This window comes from Eptesicus fuscus, chromosome 16 (assembly GCF_027574615.1).
Source record: "Eptesicus fuscus isolate TK198812 chromosome 16, DD_ASM_mEF_20220401, whole genome shotgun sequence".
Lineage (NCBI taxonomy): Eukaryota > Metazoa > Chordata > Mammalia > Chiroptera > Vespertilionidae > Eptesicus > Eptesicus fuscus.
The window spans coordinates 47119593-47144489 of NC_072488.1; the positions used below are offsets into that span (position 1 = coordinate 47119593).

The 24897-nt window shown below is 38.6% G+C and overlaps 1 protein-coding gene and 1 pseudogene across 1 annotated transcript in view; both read right to left on the minus strand.

The window, feature by feature from the left end:
• The window catches only part of LOC103291504 (neurofilament light polypeptide-like), a 64785-nt pseudogene extending 50224 nt beyond the window's left edge, over window positions 1–14561 (minus strand).
• A 554-nt stretch (window positions 14562–15115) lies between these two features.
• LRRTM4 (leucine rich repeat transmembrane neuronal 4) overlaps window positions 15116–24897 on the minus strand; it is a 733064-nt gene continuing 723282 nt past the window's right edge. Inside the window, exon 3 of the mRNA XM_028154317.2 lies at window positions 15116–15337. Coding sequence (XP_028010118.2) covers window positions 15116–15337 — 222 coding nt within the window. The remainder of the gene's footprint in view (window positions 15338–24897) is intronic.

Below are 24897 nucleotides of genomic sequence, written 5' to 3' on the forward strand. Positions count from 1 at the left end.
AACCTATGAAATGTCAGTGGCTTTGTACAAGATTCTAATTACCAGCATTGTTAAGTGTGTGTTCTGCTAGCTGTATATGAAACCGTTTTCTTATGGGTAACTCAGAAAGCCAGGATTTTTTTCAATAGCTACATGATCAGGAAAAAAACAGAATGGAGAATTTCCACCTGTTCTCAAGTGTCTCAGGTTGGAAATAACAAAATCACTTTGACTCACTTTTATACCAGCAAGAACCCAATCACTGGGCCACATCTAACCATCAGGAGTTCTTGGAACTGTAGTTTTTCAGGATTCTACAGGAGAGGAAAATGATGTAGTTAGCACATAGCATAGTCTCTACTACAGTACTCCGGGAAACATATGAAAAGCTAAATGAGTGACCAAAGGCTTTTAAAATATATACTTGAACAGGAAAATGGCTTCATACATGAAGCAGCTAGTCAACCTTTCATAAATTTCTGCACAGAACATAGAAGACTAGTTAGAGTTGATAGAGCAGAAAATGAACTCCAGGATAGTTTTATCATCTCTACTGAAAATCAGCACACGGTTTGGGACTTTGGGAATGAATATCATGTCACCTATAATGGAAAATGTACTAAATCATAAAATCTTATAGTTAGAAAGAATCAAGGTGTCATTTAGTTCAAACTCCCAACTAATACAACCCACTTTGTACATGCTGAAAATTTGCAAAGTCAGGCTTCTCTTGTCTATATGTCCATGAATCTGTTTTACCTATCAGGAGAAAGAAGACTTGGATATATTAGTTCAAATATATAAATTTACCAATGAAGCATAAAGGAGGGGAGACAAATGAGAATCATTTTTTTCTGAAGGAGAAAAATATTGATTATGCAATATACTATAAAAAAAGAACATGACCCTTACTAAGTGCTGTTATGGAAATTTGTGCTAAATATTAGTCAGATCATTTATGGCCCTCAGGAGGGCTCAGAAGTCTTAGTAACCTACAATGATGCTCATTCTATTTGAGTTTTTGCTTTGGCTTGGGTATTGAGACTGGTGACATCTCACCTGCAGCAAGAGGGTATGAAAGGTTTATTAGTCACATAATAAACTTTTCTGGAGAGAATAGAGCATGCTCCTAAGCTGGTTCAAAATAGTATTGAGAGAGCAGGGAAAGAAGACTAGCTTGGGATTTATGGTAGCTAAGAGCTGGAGCTGGAGTGTGGGTTGCCACTGGTTTCAAGGGAGGTAGTACTCAGATTTTCTGATCAGCTTACCCAGGTGTGGGCCAGAAAGGAGTGGTGAAATTTCAAAGCTATCAGCAGTCGAACATCAAAATGGAGTCAGTATTTAAGGTAATTTTCTTGGACCTGTTCTATTTTTTTTCAGTCTCATTATATAAATAACAGCTTATCTTACTCTTTCTCAACATTTTAAAGTTGTGTGGGGGGAAGGGGAATTGTAATATTAATAAGAATTGCCAATTTTCATTTACTTCTGTGTGTTGTTTTTTTTTTTTTTTTTAAATTGGTCACTGTGGTCATCTTTATTTTATTCACAATCTTGGGGGATCTTTTTAATATTTTATAGCTATATATGATGGTAATAGTAGGCTTAATTTTTTAAAGATTTTTATATTGATTTTTAGAGAGAAATAGAAAGGGAAAGGGAGAGAGAAAACCATCGATGTGAGAGGGAAACATCCATTGACTCCCTCCTGCATGCCACCTACTGGGGATTGAGCCTGCAATCTGGGTAAATGCCCTGACCAGGAATTAAACCAGCAACCTTTCTGTGCATGGGACAATGCCCAACTAGCTGAGACACACTGTCCAGGGCAAGAATGGACAATTTAATTTGTATGACCGGAGAATATTCCTTTGGCAATCTTTGTAACTTGTAACAAACATAGAAATTTAATATTAGGAAGTAAAAATTATGAGACTTCTCAAGTATTCTGTTTCTGGGAAGGTTGTTGATTGTCCTTGGGGTAAAAACCATCCATGGAAAAAAATATTAGCATGCATTCTACACCTAGGAGTTTTAAAAAATCGATGATGAACCCAAAGAGGCCTACACCAAGACGCATCATAATTAAAATGCCAAAGGTTAAAGACAAAGAGAGAATCTTAAAAGCTGGAAGAGAAAGGCAGATAGTTACCTACAAGGGAGTGTTCATTAGATTGTCAGCTAATTTCATAACAAAAACTTTTCAGGCCATAAGGGAGTGGCATAAAATAGTCAAAGTGATGCAAACAAGGACCTACAACCAAGCTTATTCTACCCAGCAGAGCTATCATTTAAAAATCAAAGAACATAGAAAGAGCTTCCCAGAGAAGAAAAAACTAAAGGAGTTCATCACCACCAAACCAGTGTTATATGAATGTTAAAGGGTCTTCTTTAAGAAGAAGAAGGGGGGAAAAAGATAAAATATATGAACAATAAAATGGCAATAAATATCTATCTATCATCAATTGAATTTAAAAACAAAATAAATAAACAAGCAGAACAGAAACAGACTCATAAACACAGAGCACATTTTGGGAGGGGAGTTAGAGGAATGAGTGAAAAAGGTGAAAAGATTAAGAAGTACAAAGTAGGAGTTTCAGAATAGTCATTGGGATGTAAAGTACAGCATAGGAAATATATTCAATAATCCTATCTAATAAAAGAGTAATATGCAAATTAACCATCACTCCACTACACCCACAAGCCACACTCAATAGCCAATCTGGAACGAGTATGCAAATTATCACAACCAAGATGGCTGCGGCCACGGAGCGAACAGGAGGCTTTGGTTTCCCCGGTAATGGAGGAAGCCAACTTTCCACACACCCTGGAGGGCCCAGGCCTCCACTCAAGGCTACAAAGTTTCAACTATAGAAGATAAATAAATCCCAACAAAAATGGCTCCGCTCAAGGCTACAAAGTTTCAATTATAGAAGATAAATAAATCCAAGATACCAGGGCCTCCACTTGGGTAGCCAGGGGGCTTGGCTGGCCTGCAAACCACCACAGGACCCTCGCCCAGGCTGCCCCACACCTCAAGGGAACCCTCACCCTGATCTGGGACACCCTTCAGGGCAAACCAGCTGGCCCGCACCTATGCACCAGGACTCTATCCTATCTAATAAAAGGGTAATATGCAAATTGACCATCACTCCAACACACAAGATGGTTTCCCCCATGTGGTCAAAGATGGATGTCCCCATGTGGACACAAGATGGCCACCACAAGATGGCCAGCAGGGGAGGGCAGTTGGGAGGGACCAGGCCTGCAAGGGAGGGCAGTTGGGGGCGATCAAGCCTGCAGGGAAGAGCAGTTAGGGGTGACCAGGCCTACAGGGGAGGGCAGTTAGGGGCAAACAGGCTGGCAGGGGAGCAGTTAGGCATCAATCAGGCTGGCAGGGGAGTGGTTAGGGACTGATCAGGCTGGCAGGCAGAAGCGATTAGGGACAATCAGGAAGGCAGGCAGGTGAGTAGTTGGGAGCCAGCAGTCCTAGATTGTGAGAGGGATGTCCGATTGCCCGTTTAAGCCCGATCCCGGTAGGATCGCGCCTAAACAGGCAGTTGGACATCCATCGAGGGGTCCCAGATTGGAGAGGGTGCAGGCTGGGCTGAGGGACAAAGTGCATAAGTTTCGTGCCCAGACCTCTAGTATTATAATAACTATGTGTGGTATCAGAGGGGTACAAGATTTATAAGGATGACCACTTAGTAAATTACATAATGTTTAATCATTGTGGTGTACATCTGAAACTAATATTGTATGTCAACTGTAATTGAAAAATTAAAAATGGCCCTAGCCAGTGTGACTCAGTTGGTTGGGAGTCATCCAGTGCACCAACAGGTTGCTGGTTCAATTCCTGGTCAAGGCACATGCCTGAGTTGTGGGCTTGATATCTGGTAGAGGACATGCGGGAGGCAGTCCATTGATGTTTTCCTTTCATATTGATTTCTTTCTCTCTCTCTCCCTTCCTCTTTCTCTTAAACTCAATTTTAAAAAAATCTTAAAAAAATAAAAATAATAAATGATTTAAATAAAAAAAAGAAAAGAAAAAGATTTATATTCAGAAAGAGTATCCTCACACTAATTTCAAACTATTTTTTAAAAATAATACCATGGATTTGTTTTATTTATTCATTTTCTAACAAATGTTTATTGTTTCACTACTATACAAATGCCAGTCTCTATAGTCTTGGCAAGTTTGAAAACATTTGAGTAATTCATAGGCAATTTTAAATAAGTACCATAAAAGTTCTTCAGTCATTCAGTATTCAATTTAGAGATTGAAAAGTTTGACAAACAATATGTGTCATGAAAAATAAGATCTGAATGCAAAATTAAAAATTGATATAAATTGAAACTGAAAAAATGAACTCCAGGATATGTTTTTCATCTCAAGTACTGACAGTCAATGCACAGTTTCAGGCTCTGGGAATGTATATCATTTCAGCTATATAGGAAAATGTGAAAATCATAAGATCATAGAGTTAGAAGGAACCAAAGCGTCATCTAGTTCAAACTCCTAACCAATACAAACAACTTTGTACGTTGTTTCTGAAGTTGGACATCAGATATCCTTGTTAATACTCCCAGTGACAAGTTTTCACTACTTACCAAGACAGGTTTTTATGTTATTTGTCAAAGTTGGAAAATTCTATCTTCTTTTGGCTTAAAAACAAAAACAAAAACTATACTTCTTGTTTTCCTGATAATTTTCTAGATATTCTTTTTGATTCTCTGATGGCACTTTTGCTCTTATCAAGTGTTCTGATATGGTCTCCCTTCCCTTTTCAATCTACACACAGTTCATGATTAATTTATGTAATTCCCATGAATTCAACATCAAATTCTAGTGTATAATGGTCCTATCATTATTCTTAATTTTAGATCTACATATCTCACTGATCCCTGAATGGCACCAGTCAACATATCCATAATAGTCTTAAAAGTCAATATATCCATAATGGAATTCATCATTTTCTACAGCAAAACAGGTCATCCCTCCTGTGGCTGCTATCACAGATGATAATATCAACAAGGTCTTCATTGCTCAAACCAGAAATATGGGCACTATGCTCAGTACCTCCCAAGTCCTCAAACTTTCCCTGCTTTCATTTGCATAGTTCTGCTGTTTTTAAGAAGCTATAGAGCAGCAGTGCTCAGAGACCCTGTTTCTTGAAGAGATTTCCTGGCTTTGAATACTGGTACTATGAATTAATACTTTAATCTCTTCATTCCTGGCATTATCTGTAAAGTGAAGCTAACAACAATAAGTAGTACATTTACTTCAAATATACTTGTTGTGGGTTGTTAAATGTGAAATTATTGGAACTGTGCATGATACATAATAAGCACTCAATAAATCTTAACTATTCTTTTAGTTATTTTCTGCTTTTATTTCCCATTGGAATTTTCCTAGATAAGACCTGCATCATCCCTCAAGTGTTATATTGCAGTGGACTTCTAACTGGTCTCTAGGGTTCTGATCTGTCTCCCTTCATACAGTCTTCCTACCAAAGCCAAAATGATATGTGCAGTACTTTTATTAAGATGCATCTGTGACTCCCTGGTTGCTGGTAGCTCCTTAAGCTAAAGCCTGTACTCCTTAGTATAGCTGCCTCCACATGCATGATCTGGTCTCTGCTTATCTTTCCAGCTTAACATGTAACCTCTTTGGGTTCATCATCGATTTTTTAAAACTTCTAGGTGCAGAATGCATTCTAATATTTTTTTCCATGGATGGTTTTTACCCCAAGGACAATCAACAACCTTCCCAACTCTACAGCCACACTAAACACTCTTATTTCTCTTCCCTAGGTTAGCTCTTCATGATCCCTTATTTATTATCTGGTTCCTTAAAACTACCATCTTCTTTTTATCTTGGGGTTGATTGTTACACTCCTTAGAATACTCTTTCCATCTTACTGACTCTCAGTGTACATTTCCATTCTTGCCTATATATTACTTTAGTATGTGTGTCTATTCTACCCATTCTTCTTTATTATAGCACTTTAGGCATGGAGTAAAATAGCTAATTTTCTTGTCCATAAAATGCCCTTGGGGATACTGTAATCTCTAATAAAACAAGTGGCTGGCACAAAATAATGCTTATTAAATACTTATTGAAAGAATGAATACATTTAACTAAAATCTGCCATCTGGTACTATCCATCCTGATTTGTTTTACATTTGGAAAAAGGATCAAGTACATTTCCACTTTTTATGTTACAATCATTTCAATCATTGAAAACAGGAATGTTTTGCCCTAACTGAATCTCTTCCTTATTATAAAGTTCTCCAGTGTATTCCACAATTTTGTTATTATTTCCAGCATCTCAACTCTATTCATCATACTGTGGTGAATTTCAAAGTGTAAGTGAATATAGTATCCTAGTTTCCTTCAAACCATGATAACATATTGAAAACCGAGCTACTCAACTTATGTAGAAGTTGTTATTCTAGGCATTGTTTGGGTAATATATTCTGATTAAAAGCTCTAAATATTTACTTTTGATAAAAAACCCAATACATTCTTAAAGTGGTATATCTTACAGAAAGTAACATTTTTAGGTATTAGAACTCTACAGCCCTAGCCAGTTTTGCTCAGTGGATAAAGAGTTGGCCTGCAGACCCAAGGGTCCCAGTTTTGATTCAGGTCAAGGGCATGTACCCTGGTTGCAGGCTCCTCCCTGGCCTGGGCCCTGGTCTGGGCATGTGCTGGAGGCAACCAATCAATATGTTTTTCTCACATTGATATTTCTCTGTCTTTCCCTCTCTCTTCCACTTTCTCTAAATGGGAAAATATTCTCCGGTGAGGATTAAAAAAAAAAGAACTCTACAGCCACACTAAACACTCTTATTTATCTTCCCTAGGTTAGCTCTTCATCACATAAGTGAGCTCTTTATACAGTCCATCACATAACCCTAGTTGGGCATATACTGTCTTCCTAAATGTACTCTGTTGAAAACAAGCACAATAGTTGTGATTTCTCTAAGGAACATTTCATAATCCAATAGCACTGGGAAATGCTGAATTCAAACAGCTTCTTTGCTATAGGAATTTGGAAACCTTTTACTATATTAATGAACACTGAGTATATTTAAGAGGGTGGATAAAATATGCAGCTTTTCCTTAGGGTTATCTGACCTTGGAATCCTTTTGGCCAAAGCACATCATGGAAGTAGTGTAAAACCAGCTTGGAAAATGTTTTCTTTTTTCTAAATAATGGATCTACTTAAAAACACTAAAATGCTGCATAAAACTTATTTAATTAACTTCTTTGATGACCTTATTAAGCGATATTTTTAGTACTCTGCCACTAAAACAAAGCGGACCATATTATATCTCCTTATAAATGTATTCGGAGTGCATACCCACTTGAAATTCCAACTAATCTGCTTTTTCCTCAAGCATTCTTTGGCTAGAATAAGCTGGCTCTTTTCCCTATTCCCTCCTCCGGACCCTCCCTGACCCCTCCCTCCCCCGCCCCAACACACACACACATAAAATCATTTGGGTTACTTTTGTAGGAATCCTGCAACTGTTTGTTTGTTTTTGTTGTAGTTGTTTTGTTTTGTTTTTCTGGTTGCCTGTCTGGACTGAATTGTGTTCCCCCCAAATTCAGATATTGAACCCTAAACCCCTAGTGTGACTGACTGTATTTGGAGTTCAGGCCCATAAGAAGGCAATTAAGTCTAAATGAGGTCATAAGGGTGGGGCCCTGATCTGATAGGATTAGTGTCTTTATAAGCAGAGGCACTAGAAAGCACACTTTCTCTGTCTGCCTCCTAAGGATACAGAGAGAAGGTAGTGATCTGCAAGCTGGGAAGAGAGCTCCCACCAGATACCAAACCCTGACTTTCCAGACACCAGAACTGTAAGAAAATAAATATCTGCTGTTTAAAACACCCAGTCTATGGCATTTTGTTATGGCAGTTTGAACAGAGTAAAATAATATCTGATTAAGCCACTCTTCAGTCATCTTCCATCAGATTCCCTTTCTTGTCTAATATCAAATGTATTTTCCCCTAAAAGGGTATAGTCCCACTCAAGAATTTAGATAATATAAATTTTTTAAATCCTCACCTGAGGATATGTTTTTTTTAATTGATTTTAGAGACAGGAAGGGAGAGAGAGAGAGAGAGAGAGAGAGAGACATGTTCCATGACCTTGTATTCAACCCACAACCTTTTGGTATACAGGATGATGCTCCAATCAACTGTACCATCTAGCCATGGCTAATATGAATATTTTTTATCCCAGGGAATAGTCATCATACAGTTATTCATTATTGCTATAAGGTAACTTTCTTAATTCATACAAAATCCGAGCTCATGTCTAATCTCATTTTTATTATTATATCATTTTTAAAAACAAGCCATAAGGAGTATAGAAAGTCTAAAATCCATTCTGACATTGCAATCAATTGCCTGGATCTTATAAAGAAATGACTTAGTGTGAGCCAAGTGAGTTTGGTCTTCTCATCTGTCCTTCCCATAGCTTTTTTATTACCTGTCTGAGGGGACCCTCAGGCCCAGGAAACACAGATGAATGAATGACATCACCTGAGGCCAATAACTGATCAGTAGCTTGTCAACTCAGATAATAAGGCTGCTTACATTTCTACGTGCTCTTTGTTGACTTATGTTTTTGCAATGCCTTACACAGTAGAAACAACAGACCTAATTTCCTCTAAGGAAAAAAAAATGTCATGTATGGAGAGATCTATTTTCTATTCATGATACCAGGTCCCTATCATTTTAATTATTCACTCTCGTTTAATCCAGCAAATGTGACATTTGCTTTATTATTAGAGAGATTAAAATATATTGAGCCCTTGATTTAAAAACAAGCCTTCATGCATCTCAGAAGAGTACGTCATTTGTAAATATGGAAATAGCTATTTGCAAAGGTACATGCTTTTCTTGATGGCCAGGGGAAGAGGAATCTAAATGAACATTTCCCAGGTGAGTTCTATAGAACATTAGTTGTGCAGGAATGTGTTAGGTAGTAAATTGAGGAAGGGTATTATGTTTGAACACATTTAGAAAATCCAGGGATAAACAAAGTTAAATCGGTTTTTCGACTACACTATTTCTGATATCCTTTAAATGTTAAAGTGCTTTGTGAACTTCCAAAGGGAACATGTCATATGCAATATATTACAAATTAAATTTGATCATAAAAACTTTTTTGTTGTTGTTGTGGCTGATGTGTATTTTTTTTTTTTTTTTGCTTCTTTTCTTTCACAGAAAACATATTCTAATAGTGTTATGCAGCACATTTTATAAAATTTTCTGTACATAAAGTCATGGGCCTTGCAATTTGCATGATTGTATAATGCTTCTACTTGTATTTCTTTTTTCTGTAGGTTGCTACTTCTACTTATCTTTAATCAATGCTTATTTTAAAGCTTCATTTAGCATTATGTCCTAAAGCTTCATTTGGCATTAAATCCTGTCAATATGAAATATAAACTTTGAGTTCCTGGGCAGAGTCATTAACCTATAAGGAATATAAATAGCTATTCTTTATGGCAATGGTTTCCAACATGTGGTCCACATTCCAGCAGCATCAGCATCAACTGGAGACTTACTAGATATGAACATTCTCAGACTCCACCCCAAACCTACTGCATCAGAAACACTAGGGATGGGCCCCACACATACATTTAAAAAAAACAAAAAAAAAAACCTTTCGGGTAATTGTCGTATATGCTAACTTTTGAGAATCTAAGCACCAAACCACTGATCTTCCATTATGGAAACTCAGTTCTCAAATGTGCAGAACGGGCCTTTTTGAAGCTGGATTGTACTTCTAGAATAGTGCAAGCTCAGCAACAGAGGACGGGGAGTCACATTGCTAGGCAGCAGAGCAAACTATCAAGAGAATAGAGCACCTGCCAGAAAGTTACTACAAGTAGAATCAAGGCTGGACGAGCAGGGCAAACTGGGTATTTGAGGAGCAGAGTATTATTTAGACCTAAGCAGAACAGGTTTGGTAACCAATGTCTGGGATTTATGGGCAGAAATCAAGTGCCTGGTAATATGGGCAAGAGAAAGATGGTGTTCAGCCTTGGAAGAACCAGGATCCTAGAGATGAATCAAGGAAGGAGGAGCTCAGCTCTCCAGGGAATGAAACAGGAAGCAGTTACCGAATTTGTTACAAGAACAATGCTGCGCCCTGTCACTATAGGCATGCATGTGGGGTGAGAGAAATGAAAGCTCAGATAACCTGAATTTCTGAACTTGAACTAGTTATATTTTCTGAATGAAAGTCAATTAAAGGATATATAACCTGGAGTACAACAAGTATGCCCTCATAGGAGGCCATGAGGCTTTAGAAATTAGAAAGTCCACAGAAATGAGGAGCTTGAAAAGGATGTAGACAGGCCATTGCCCCCAGGTCTTTGCATTCCTCAATTAAATAATCAATTGTCAAAAAAGGTGAAGGGATTAGAAGTATTAATTGGAAGTTACAAAATGGTCATGGAGATAAAAAGTACAGCACAGGGAATATAGTCAACAATCTTATAATAGCTACCTACAGTGGCAGGTGGGTACCTGGAGTATTGAGGGGAACACTGTAAAGTAGATGATTGTCTAACTATTATGTTGTACATGTAAAACTAACACAAAATAATGTTGAATGCAAACTGTAATTGATAAATTTAAAAAAAAACACCAAAAAATTACCAACACTGTGTGGAAATATGGGTCTGTAAAGCAGGGATGTATGCTACGGACTGTATAACTTCCAATATTCTGCTTGCTATTTTTATAGATCTCCCCTTGGAGGTATGGCACTGATACTGAAGTCCATGTGCAGTTTGACCAGTAAAGCTAGATTAAAATAATAACATTCCTTATTTTGGACATTTCTATGATTTTTTTTCTTTGGTCATCATGTTATATTATTAATAACTAGAGGCCCGGTGCATGAAATTCGTGCATGGGGGGTGTGTCCCTCAGCCCAGCCTGCACCCTCTCCAATCTGGGACCCCTTGAGGGATGTCCAACTGCCCGTTTAGGCCTGATCCTGGTAGAATCGGGCCTAAACGGGCAGTCGGACATCCCTCTCACAATACAGGACTGCTGGTTCCCAACTGCTCGCTTGCCTGCCTTCCTGATTGCCCCTAACCTCTTCTTCCTGCCAGCCTGATCACCCCCTAACCACTCCCCTGACAGCCTCATTGATGCCTAACTGCTCCCCTGCAGCCTGTTTGCCCCTAACTGCCCTCCCTTGCAGGCCTGGTCCCTCTCAACTGCCATCCCCTGCTGGCCATCTTGGGGTAGCCATCTTGTGTCCACATGGGGGCAGGATCTTTGACCACATGGGGGCAGCCATCTGTGTGTTGGAGTGATGGTCAATCTGCATATTACTCTTTTATTAGATAGGATAGAGGCCTGGTGCATGGGTGGGGGCTGGCTGGTTTGCCCTGAAGGGTGTCCCAGATCAGGGTGAAGGTTCCCTTGGGGTGTGGGTCGGCCTGGGTGAGGGGCCTATGGTGGTTTGCAGGCTGGCCACGCCCCCCGGTGACCCAAGCAGAGGTCCTGGTATCTGGAATTTATTTATCTTCTATAATTGAAACTTTGTAGCCTGGAGTGGAGCCAAGCCTCCTGCTCTCTCCGTGGTGGCAGCCATTTCTGTTGGAATTTATGTATCTTCTATAATTGAAACTTTGCACCCTTGAATGGAGGCCTGGGCCCGCCAGCATTTGTGGAAAGCTTGGCTTCCTCCATTGCCAGGGAAACCCAAGCCTCCCTCCTGCTCTCTGTGGCTGCAGCCATCTTGGTTGGGATTAATTTGCATACTTGCTCTGATTGGCTGGTGGGTATGGCTTGTGGGTGTAGCAGAGTGATGGTTAATTTGCATATTACTCTTTTTTTAGATTGGATAAGCTGACAACCAAAATTCCCAAATTCAATTCGCACTTATGAATTGCTCACAAAATACAAAGATTTCCAGATTGGAATGTTGCATCTTCTTCCATTTCTCATGACATGAATCCCTTTGTTATGTACATATACAATATTTGCATTCAAGTTACTGATATAAGTGTGGCATGAAGGCCAATAATAGATGGCAGGGCATCCTCCTAGAGCCCTCCTTCCCCTCACATGGCTTTATTATGAGTGAAATTATTTGAAATATTATAACATAGTCTACTTTTGATTTTAAGAAGTACTTGTATTTTATGCATTCTGCAATTGATAAGTCTTATTATTTATATCCTTAGTCTTAGAAGGTCATACATGAAATATTATAAGTAGAGCTCTGATAGAATAAACATTCAAACCACAGTTACATTTATACATATATTAATCAAGCTTCTGATTTTAGATATTTCCTTATTGCATGATACAATAAGTAAAAGCAAACCCAGCATTACTAAGGATATTTATGAGATAAATTAATCAGAATGTTTGAATAATTGACTGTTCCAATCTGTATGTTTCACATTCACAATTCCTTGTAGACATAGTTTTGATGTCTTTGCTCTATAAATACTCCATGATACTCCCAAAAGTTCATAGCTTTCAGAGTTTCAATAAAAATTATACTTTAAAGTCAAATGACTAATTAGGATAGTCTTGAAATTAAGCATAACATTTCACACAATATCAAGCTTGAATTTTCCCACTAAGGGCTTTCCCAAGCTTCCTCAAGCAAAATTGTTTTGAGGATTTTATTTGTCTGTTTTGGTTATTGCTTAATCATCAATAGATTTCTAAAACTCAGTGCAAACTAGCTCTGGCATATGTAAATGATATACTTTAAAAAATTATTTTGAAAGTTTTCATTTTCATATGGCAGAACACTTTTATAATGCCACCTGTTTTGCAATAGTTCACTATTTTGTGTTAGACTTGAGACAACTCTTGGCCAAGTATGCAGTTTTAAATAATATGAAGGGTGTTATCTATTTTGGACTCTTTTGCTTATAAGAAACAGAAATAAACATAATAAATAGTTGATTTAAACCAACTTTAATCAAACATTTTTGGGTATGCCTTCTAGTACATTGACCATGGCAGGGGTGGGGTGGTATGAGTGATACTGGATAGATGAAGAAGATGGGAAGGGAGTCCTTGTCCTTTGGGCAGACACTAAAAAATGTTCTGCCTTAATGCTATTGAATACTTTTTAAAAGAAAAATCGTAATGCCAAAAATTATTTTAACATGTGAATTCATAATTAATTCATTTTAAATGGTTAGGACACATACCCAGATATAATGAAATCCTGATTGTAAATGTTAGGAAAGTTACCAGAGTTTGACAGCAATAGCCCCTGTGTTCCAATGTGAAAAAACTTCCTTTGATATAATTTTCTTTAATATGGAATAATATTTTATCAATTGAGATAGAGTTTAAGTTCAAGTATAATATAAAATAGTAGTAAAACAGAAAGACTTTGAAAAAAAATAAACATGCTGAGTACTCTATGCCAGTTTACTTTGATGCAAAAGTATTCACAAGGTTCTTTCATTATTATTTTAGCAGAATTTAGAATTAAATGGAGGGCAGATATCAACTTAGCTCTTCAGATAACCCACTCAAACTACTCCATCCTAGCAGGTTTTCAGAATGCAAAACCTGACCTAACAAAGAATGACATAAGTTTGTAATTTCATTTTGTTTTAAAAATAGAAGAACACAAATTAGACCTGTGCCTAGATTAGGAGGAGTCCATAGTGAATCAGAGAATCACTGAAAGCTGGCATCACAGCCCTAAGGAATTCAGTTATCTCTCTCGTTAAAAAATGAGTGATTACTACGTTTCTCTCTGATAGTAACCGATTTCGCACGGTTCTTTCTTTCCTAGAATATCGTACAACCTCTAACCCTTCCATGAATACTTACTGTCACCTCAGATTTGTTATATAATTTTGCATTACATCATAAATCTGAAAAAGAAGTAATTGTGAAACAAGTTAGTGCATAAGCCACACCTCATACTTATTGTCTATACTACATAGAGTCTCTCTACCTGATGGTGGAACACACATAAGACACTTGACAGACACCAATGCATTCTTATTGAACTGCCCTAATCCAGGCTAGAAGGATATCACATTATAGAGATAAAACACTCAACCTTAGATGGGCTGTGGCGTACCAACCACAGAACAATATATTTATTTTTCGGACATTTTTTTTTCTTTTATTGATAAAACTACACAAAAAAGTAATTGATAATTTAAAAAAAAATCAATGTTACACATTATCTTGTATTTAGAAATTTGTTGGCTTGGCAGTTTCATTCATTGACCACATGACCATTGTAGTTCATAGACCCCCTGGTCCACATGAGGATGTTTCTGCTGGTAATTTCTCATGGAGGCCTTCAGGGGTCCCTCCTTCAGGCTTCTTACACAGTGAAAACGCACAGTGAGGGCGGCCCACAGGAAACAAGCCACGCTCCTCACACTGTGTACCCCGGGTGTCAGGAAGCGCCCTTGGCCCACGTTCTGTTGGGTCTTCATCGCAGTAGCTCTGTCAGACGTGGTGGTCAGCTTTGTGAACCTGTGGTCTGTGGTAAAGCAGTTTTGCTTTTGGTACAACATAAGCTCGATGCCCATGTTCAGAAGTGGAAACAGAATCACTTGGCAAGGTAAACAATAAAAATCAAACCAACCAGACAAGAACAAACATCATTTTTTTAAAGGAAAAATGAAACAAAAGCAATTGAAACAAAAAGTCCAAGAGTTACACATACCTAACAAGGAAAACTGGTATTGTTTCCCCCATCCCCACCCTCCCCAGGTTCTCCCCGCCCTGTGGTTCTCCAGGCCAGGAACCATGCAGTGTAGAAAAAGCAAATATACAAACAAACCTATGTGTAGCTAGGATGAAATCTATTTGTATAAGAACTCAACACGTTTACTATTTACATCCAGGAGCACGCTTGTTGGTTTGTGGTACGTTTTAAAGCAAAGGAAGTTCGGTGGTTCTCCTGGTTATGTTGCGGGTGCTCTCTTTCAGCAGTTTTGGTTTTCCCTTCCAATCTGTCACAAATGTTTTCGCAGGAACATGAGCCGCCTTGATTGCGCAATGTTGCACAGCCAATTCTTCTTTAGGATGAAGACCCTCCCTCCCCGCTCTTGGAGTCCCCCAGTGAGGAGTTGCTTTTGCATTAGTTTGTTAATCTCTCCAGGTAAATGGTTGGCGCTGCCGACCTGGCGATGGTGGCAATGAAGCTGTGGTCACGCCCGAGCTCCAGGCCGGGGGTTTCGTCCTGTTCCAGGGACACGGCTTCATAGCCCTTGTTGACGTGGAGCGGCTGGTGAGCCTGGCAGTACCCGATCACCGGCTGGTCGTAGCTGTAATACGGCAAGGGCTTCACATGGTGTGGGACCTGGAGGTGAGAAAGAGAAGATGGATGATGAAAATGCTTTGGAGACATAAGAAGATGACACAGGATTGCCTTTTGTTCTCTTTCATGCTGTTTTAAGTCATCAACTGCTGATTCAAATATTAATGAACATTAAGCAAAATAGTGATTGTTAGTATTTAACTCCATAGTTTTGTGTAAATACCCTAAAATATGATCTTATCTATCACCTACCTATCCATCATCTATCTATATTTCTTTCCCTCTCTCTCTATACACACACACACACACACACACACACACACACACACACACACACACTTTGTACTTAAAATCATATATAAAGATTTCTCATAAAATCATATGTAAAGATTTTTTAATGTTAGTTCTATCATCTATCGCCATAACAGAGTTAGAAAAACCCTAAATTCCTATCAACAGGGGAATTTAAAATATGTATATTATATGCATTCATACATTTGAATGTGGATAATACAAAGATTGGAGAGTGGCGATCTGTTGTTATATGTCAAGATTTGATATTAAGCTAAGAAATTAAGCTGAAAGAATGTCTAGTATGAACTATTTTGTGTAAATAGAAGTGTAAACATATAAAGAGAGTTTTTTTTACTTTTAATTTTTATATGCAATTTAAATATTTATGGACACGTGTAACTTTTTTTTAAGATTTTAAGAATTTGCCATAGAATATTTCTAACAACTCAATAAATTCTGGACAAAAGAACTCCAGAGTCATAAAAGTGGGCATATCTTTGTGTTCATAACAAGCAAATTTATTTTAAAATTAGACACATATTTGGCTTTTTAGCTTGAAATCAATGCTTTCAAGCTAAAAAGCCAAATATGTGTCTAATTTTAAAATAATATTCCCAAATAATGGTCTACATTAATAGGAACATCTCAAAATATTATAGTGAGTTTGACTCTATGTTCAGCTTTTAATTAAACCACACATGTCTGATAAATAGAAGTGTCCCAAGCTTAGGAAAAGGAAAATTATGATGGCTGGATAGCATGCTAGAGTGTTTCTCATAACCCACTAGATCCAATCTGATATTTTTAATTAATAGTCCACAGATTATAAAACTGTGTACACTTCATGGCTCTGTAAGGTTAGAGTTTGTGGCAGTTTGAGCTATTGTCTCTAGGCTCTACCCCACTTCTCTAGTTGGCTTTGTGATCCTGGGCTGGGGCTTTGCAAATTCCATTTCTGTTTGACCTGCTGCTCCCTGTTAGACCTTGCCAATGGGGTCTCCTGGACAAAGGCAGCCAGGCAAAAGGAGGTAGAGGGAATTGCTCCCACAATGGACTTCCTCTCTGCATCTTCCTGCTCTAGGGAGCTACCCCAACCACACTTCGTTCTGGTTGGAGCAGTGTCTTCCCATAACAGCAGACAATCCCAATTTGTAGTCTTTCCAACATTTTCAGCACTTCCAATATTTCATCCCATCCTATCCCCCTTATAGACTTCAGCACCAGGCAATGCGAAGGTCATTTCCCCAAAGCTGCTCCTTTAAGATTTTTATTTTAGTGACTCTAATATCTTTATTTAGTCTCTTAGTTCTACAGGTGATAGGCATGGTAGTGGTTTACTGAAGGTGCTGTCTCTGTTATACCATGGCACTATCTCTTAAACCTTTGCGTGAACTTAGCTAATAACTATATTTAGTTAGCACTTTTTTGTTAAATATGTTTTTTAATTGATTTTAGAGAGAGAGGAAGGGAGAGGGATAGAGAGACAGAAACATCTATGGGAGAGAAACATTGATAGGCTGCCTCCTGCTGGGGATTGAGCTGGCAACCCGGGCATGTGCTCTGACCAGGAATTGAACCAGAGATCTTTTGGTTCATGACTTAATGCTCAACCACAGAGCAACACTGTCCAGGCTAGTTAGCACTTCTTTATATTAATTTTTTTTTGGTTAAAATAATTGATATGTTGTCTGTCTCCTGATTGGAGTATGTGACTCTTTCTCTAGGTTAAACTGCAGGAATTGATAAATGGTTATAACTTTCTAATTTGGTAGATAAATTAACCCCCAAAGTTTTTATGGTTTAACTGTTCTATAGGAAGTTAACCAGTCTTATATCTAACTTAGCAAATTTATTTGTGGAAACCATTCCTATCTACACTAATAAAAGAGAAACGTGCAAATTGACCATACCTCCTCTACACCCACAAGTCATGCCCACCAGCCAATCAGGAATGAGTATGCAAATTAACCCAACCAAGATGGCTGTGGCCACGAAATGAGCAGGAGGCTTGGGTTTCCCTGGCAATGGAGGAAGCCAAGCTTCCCTCAGCCCTGGCCTGCCCTGGACTCCACTCAAGGCTACAAAGTTTCAATTGTAAAAGATAAATAAATCCCAGATACCAGGGCCTTCATTTGGGTCACCGGGGGCACGACTAGCCTGCAAACCACCACAGGCCCCTTGCTCAGGCCGCCCCATGCCCCAAGGGAACACTCACCCTGATCCGGGACACCCTTCAGGGCAAACCAGCTGGCCCCCACCCATGCACCAGGCCTCTATTCTATCTAATAAAAGAATAATATGCAAATTGACCATCACTCCAACACACAAGATGGCTGCCCCATGTGGTCAAAGATGGCTGCCCCCATGTGGAGACAAGATGGCCACCACAAGATGGCCAGCAGGGGATGGCAGTTGGGAGGGACCAGGCCTGCAAGGGAGGGCAGTTGTGGGCGATCAGGGCAGCAGGGGAGGGCAGTTGGGAGGGACCAGGCCTGCAAGGGAGGACAGTTGGGGGCGATCAAGCCTGCAGGGGAGGGCAGTTATGGGTGAACAGACCAGCAGAGGAGGTAAGTTGGGGGTGACCGGGCCGGCAGGGAAGGGCAGTTAGGCATCAATCAGGCTGGCAGGGGAGTGGTTAGGGGGTGATCAGGCTGCTAGGCAGAAGCAGTTAGGAGCAATCAGGAAGGCAGGCAGGCAAGCAGTTGGGAGCCAGCAGTCCTGGATTGTGAGAGGGATGTCCGACTTCCTGTTTAGGTCTGATCCTACTGGGATTGGGCTTAAACGGGCAGTCAGACATCCCTCGAGGGGTCCCAGATTGGAGAGGGTGGGCTGAGGGACACACACCCCCATGCACGAATTTTGTGCACCAGGCCTCTAGTCTATATATATAAAAGCCTAAGCAACCGTTACGACCAAATGACTGGAACAACCAGAACGACCAGTTGACCAGTCATTATGATGTGCACTTACCACCAGGGGTCAGTGCGCTCCCACAGCCAACCTCTCACAGCCCCTGCCCCCAGGCCCCAATTGGGGTAACCAGCAGGCCAACCTCCCGCAGTCCCTCTCCCCAGCCAGCCAGTCCCCACGATGGCCCCAATCAGGGGGCCAGCTGGCCAACCTCCTGCGATCCCTCCCCCTGGCCATCCAGCCCCTGAGCAGCTGGCCAACCTCCTTTGGTCCCTGCCCCCTGCTGGCCTGCCCCTCCTATAGGCCCCAATTGGGGGGCAGGCCGGCCAACCTCCGGGGCCTTCCTCTTGGCCAGCCAGCCCCCATATAGGCCTCGATCGCTGGCCAGGCTGAGGGACCCCACCCGTTTACGAATTCGTGCACTGGGCCTCTAGTTACTATATAAATCCCTAAAATGTTCTTCAAGCTAGGGCTTGGATTTTCTTCCTGGTATCCTCATTAATATGTTAAATGCAATTTTGACATAATTTACTATCTGTTTGTATGAGAATTATATTTTTAACAACTTTATACTTAACTAAGGTAAAAGTCACTTCCTCACATTTTTAAAGATATAGATTAAAGCAACATTTTCTATTGAAGATCACAACTCAGTAGGTTATAAAATTAATTTAGTGAATCTAGATAAATATATTAAATGAACTAGAATGGAAAGTATCAGAGTGTATCATATAAATAAATTGTTTCATAAAATTTTGTTTCTGATTTGTGTGTGTGTGTGCATATGATTGTATATCTACTGAGTTACATTGAGATAATTTTAAACTAGAAATCACTGTACAAGATATTTTTTAAAATAATCAAAGCACATATTGAGATTGCAGTTTATTTTCATGTGATCAGCAATAGCCTGGAGAAATTTCTAACTATTTTCCCTGAATTCATATAATTCACTGTATTTCTTAATGAGTAAGAAAATTAAATAAATATATATTGCTTTTTATTTAGGAAGAGGCACAATGACGTCTATTGGAAGTCAAACACTATTTTCAACAACTCTTTAAGAAATGGTCAAAAACAATTAGTTATTATTATTGGAGCTGCTGCTGAAAGCTGTGAGGTCTAAAGATCTATGAATAAAACTAATATTTGAGTTCCTCAAAAAAAAGAAATAGTAAAATAAGTAATTTCTCATCAAACAAAATGTTGATATAACCTTGAATATACCATTCTGTAATAAAAAATATGAAAAAAAAACTTACTAAGTCAAAGTATGTTGTGATTGATACAGAGGTATTTTAAACATTAGGCATTAATTTCTATGCTGACAGTGAGAACAAGGGCACTGATTATTTTTTAAAAAATGATAGAAGTACTAGATACAACAGTTGTTGCACACTTTCACTTAAGGGAATAGCTCACTGTCTCCAAATTACTCAAATAAAGAAAAGTCATTAAAATAAATATTGCCCAAATGGTGTGGCTCAGTGGTTGAGTGTTGACCTATGAACCAGGAGGTTATGGTCCAATTCCCAGTCAGGGCACATGCCCAGGTTGTGGACTAGATCCCCAGTGGGGCGTGCAGGAGATGGCCAATCAATGATTCTCTCTCATCATTGATGTTTCTGTCTCTCCCTCTCCCTTCCTCTCTGAAATCAATAAAAAATATATTAAAAATAAACATTAAGCATAGGTTGTGGTTTTGTACACTGTCTTGTTGTACCACACATAGTCTTTCTCTAGTCATTACAATGAGCAGATAATCGACTCTACAAACACAGTATATGAATAGTGAATGCAAGAGTGAGATGGGGTCTTACAGACTCTTTTGCATAATCAGGTTAATATACAGATGAAAACCAGTAGCTCATTTGTTAACATGACTGCATTTTCAATGCAAAATAATGTCCTTCAAGTTGAAATATAATGGAAATAAACAATTTCATATATTAGACACCATGGTATTTGTCTTCAAATTAAATTGATTCAAATGTCAAGCAGCCTGCTTTAACTGCAGAGCTTTAAGTTTATATGCTGCCTCATCTCTGAACTCAGGAAATTTGTTTTGCTATTACAGTTGGACCAGTTTATTTTTTACTTCAATTTACTGCCATTTTCTCTATTGTATTTGAGATGGGCTTAGAAGCTCTAGCAGGGCAAAAAACATTGTAAAATTTCTTGCACAATAGCCCAAGAGCCAGAATTCGAAATCCAAGTGAGTTGGCAAGCTCTGAAAGCATATCTAAAATGTTCACTAATTTACTCTTAAAATGTATTCTGTAGGGCACTATGTGATCAACTGACTTTGTGGTTTCTGAGGATCTACGAGACTGAGGTCTGTACTGTATAGTAATAATGTGCAGTACATTAACCACCTGAGTCCCCATGTGTAGCATGGTTTCTCTTCCAGCAGTCAAAACAAAGTATTCTTAAGTTCCCCTTAATGTGCATTTAGTATTTTTTTGTAAATGTGTTCTTAGAGGTTTTTTTTAAATGGTCTCTATGTTCCATCAGCTCTTCGATAGACTTCATTCTGTAGCAGAGCAAAACACTACTTAAAGATGGCCTCATTTGCGTGCTTGACTGCTCATTGATTGCATTGGAAGCTGCACTTTATTTACAGATAATGGGTGTGGTACACAGAATGAAGGATGTCACTGGGGGAATATATTACACTATCCTAAAATTCATATGAACATTTTAACTCAAATTGAATTGAACCTTCTATAGAGGTGTTACCAGTGGAGAGAGGTCCTCATCCCCACCTGCTGCTCATGGGAGTAGAATTCTTGTGCTATCCCAAGAAAAAGAATATTTTGAAACTTGCATGGGAGGATGAAATATTATAGAAAGCTTTATTCCCTGTGTTCCCAAGGTCCCATTTCCCCTTGTCCCACCAAAGAATAAGTCCCATGTTGCCTTACAGGCCTAAAATCAGAGCCAGTGTCAAGAGTTTCCATTCCATGTTAGAAGAGTCCGATCCAGCATCAGGCTGGTTTAGCTTGTGTTCTCTGCTGCAGTCCATCTTATAGGGTCCACAGAGCCGCATGGCTATGGAGGAAACACTGGCGAATGCAGAGAACAAGAGAGCCCCATGAGCTAAGAGCCACAAGAGAGAGCCAAGAGCAACAAGAAAGCAAACTGCTTTGTTTAGGAGATTATGTCTGACCAAATTCTCAGGGGCTTGCAGTGGCCACACCCATTCTGGCCAATGAGCTCTGTTCCCAGGTGTGACTGACAGGCACCTGTCACCCCAACTTGACTGTGCATGCCTCTGTCTCCCATTTGTGGTACTCCTTCCTCCTGTGTTTTGTGGGAAATGAGCTGGGGATTCACTGGGGATTGCAAAATTGAAGCTTCCTGGTGAAGTTCCCAAATGAAATGCCTATGATGTCTGGCCTTCCCTTTGCTCCTTTTCCATTATTAATAATTAGCTATTTACTATGGTATCAGTGGCATATAAACTTCTGTAGAGCCATATTTTATAGCTAAATGTGAGGTCGGTTACAAAGGGGAGGAACCATTACTATCCCTAATTAAAGTCACTTGAATTCTCCTGAGTTTCCTGTGAATCATCTAAAAATGAGGATAATAATGACACTTTATTCACCTCTATAAACTTTGGATAACTCTGAAAGTATTCCTTGATTATCAAGAAAGAAAGAATATACTGAAAAAACATATTCTCACTCTAGTTTACTCAATAGTGGCAGTATCATTCCTGAACACATGCCCCATCTTTTGTCTTCTAGTTTCTCTTCAGAGAGATCAAGGGTGTGAAGGGTCACAGAGGGGTTCGTTAACCAAGGCTTCAGTACCACTTTGTGCACTCAGAACCTTAGAAACTTTAGTATACATTCTGATTTCCTATAAACACCATATACCTTTTGCCTAGAATGTGTTTTGCTTCCAACATGTTGGAGGGAGCATAAAAGGACACACTCCTTTCAATTCCAGTGGCTCATAGCATTAGTGATTCAAAGAGGGAAGTCAGCAGTAGGGAGAATTTTTAAATCTTGGGAGGAAGGGCAAACTTAGGGAAAAACATGTGGAGCTTAGAAGTCTGCAAATTGATTCAGATCCCATAATTTCACATCCATAATGATTATATTTAAAATGAGAAATGTGTCTGTATATAAATGTGAGAACATTGTGAAATGGGCTCTTGATATATGTGATCATGAAAAGCTTTTGAAGTTCAGTTTTATTTTTATGAGCATGAAATTCCAATATTGTTATCCTCTTTTCTCAAAGGTATTAGCATTAGTTATAAGTAGTTTAATAGCCTGATCGTTCTAAAATTACCATGCACTATCATTAGTCTTATTTATTAACTTTTCATGAACATTGTTCACATTTCAATATGAGTTCTTTCAATTGAAGTCATAAAAAGTTGATTTTCAATTTCCTAAATGACATTTGGTCTCTAATTTTTAGAATTAAAGGGTAGTGTCTGACTATTCAGACCATTTAAAAAATACCATCCTATAAATACGGATGACAAATTCAATATAGTAGAATTGCTTAATTAAGATGGACACTTGGTTTATTGGAAATAAAATTAATTAAAAAATGAAGGGCACTAGCTAAATGAATATATAACAGCCTTTATTCTACTCACTTTATTAATAGGTGACAAGAATGGCCAGGAAATAAGAAAATGTAAATAAGTTTGAATAAAGTTTTTTGTGTTTTTTTTCAGGAGCCTTGATTAAATTTTACAGAACTTCACATCATTTATGTTAATTGGATAACAGGGAAACTTAATGGACTCATAGACACAAGAAAGAATTTAATAGCTATACTGGAGGTTTCACAGGGTCTCAGAAACAACTGAAACTAGGAACATAAATGTCACCAGGGTCCTCTTCATATACTGATTACCAAAGAGCTTCCTCTATTTAATTTGACACACGACGGTGACAGCTCCAAAGTATTATATGTTCCACCCAAGAATTGTGCACAAATGACCACAATTCTTTCTAGCTCTTCATATCAAGAAGTAGAGTCTATTTCTTGTTGGGTGTAAAGCCTTGTGGAGTCACTGAGGTAGAGGACCTAGCACCCCCTAGGGCTCACAGAAGCTCATTACAGGCACATGAGTCCAGGAGCAAAAAACCCATGCAGCTGGCTCTGAATAAGCAGAATCACAGCTCTTTCATCTCATTTCAAAAAAGCATATGAAACATTGGACCGAGCTGTGAAATTCACAGTTCCTATAGATCTGATTTCATCCCTCACTCCTCAACTGAGATAATTAAAATAACAATTGCCTTTTCATAAGTTTTGCCTTTCTAAGTTTTGAATATCTGAAGCCATTTATAATATAAAGAGACACAAGATAATTAATAAATCTAAGTCAATGTGTCAAATTATATTATTTAATTCCATTCTGAAATGAAAACAGCCTATTTCTTTTTTTTTTCAATGCAGGCTTGCTTCTTAATTAGAAAATACCAATTATCTAAGCATTAGTTTCTGTGAATTAAAAAGTAAAACTTTCAACATCACATGACATTATTTTAGAAAGTATTCGTTTTAAAGCTAATTTTAAAACACAATTTTGAGAAATACCTTGAACCCCAAAATTAACAACTGTTTTCTGTATCAAGATACAAATTAGAGCCCTCATTACTACCCTTCCAATTTACTATCCAAATGAACAAAGTTGTTTTTGTTAATAAAGATGCTTGTTTTATTGTTTGTTGTTTTTTCCATCACCTGATGCGCCCTGCCTGCCAACCTCCTGCGCCCCCCCCCCCCCCCCCCGCCTTCCCCAGCCAGCCAACCTCCCACTGCCCCAATATACCCTGATCGCCAGTCAGGCTGAGGGACCCCACCCATGCACAAATTCGTGCACCGGGCCTCTAGTACAATTATAATTTTCTATGTCAAATCACAAGTATGCAGTCAGTAAAGACAATGATATATACTAACATGGAAGGACCTAAAGATGTTAAGTGAAAAAGCAACAAGCAGAAAAATGTTTAGGAAAAATTTGTTATTCACCTCAATATACAGGAAAGTGGCCAGAAGCATACACCAACTTGGAGTCGGAGAAGTGCAAAAATGGACACCCATTTTACTCTCTATACTTCTATATTGTTTGAATCTTTTCTTTTGCTGAAATATTTTAATGAATTTTTTATGTAATAAAATAGTTTTTGAAGAGTGACAATAAATGTGATCGTTAAAAAAATAAAATAAAATAAATAAAAGAGGACTTTACTAACTTATCGTTCCATAAAACTGGAGGAAAATCTGATTTGGGCTGGGGAAAATGTCCTTTCCAGAACTTTGAAACACTCACCAGCTTTGAGTATCCAGAACTGGTAAGGAAGAAAGAAAAAGACAGGGTTTTGAATAATTCCCTAGCCATGAGTCTCTCTTTCCCTCTT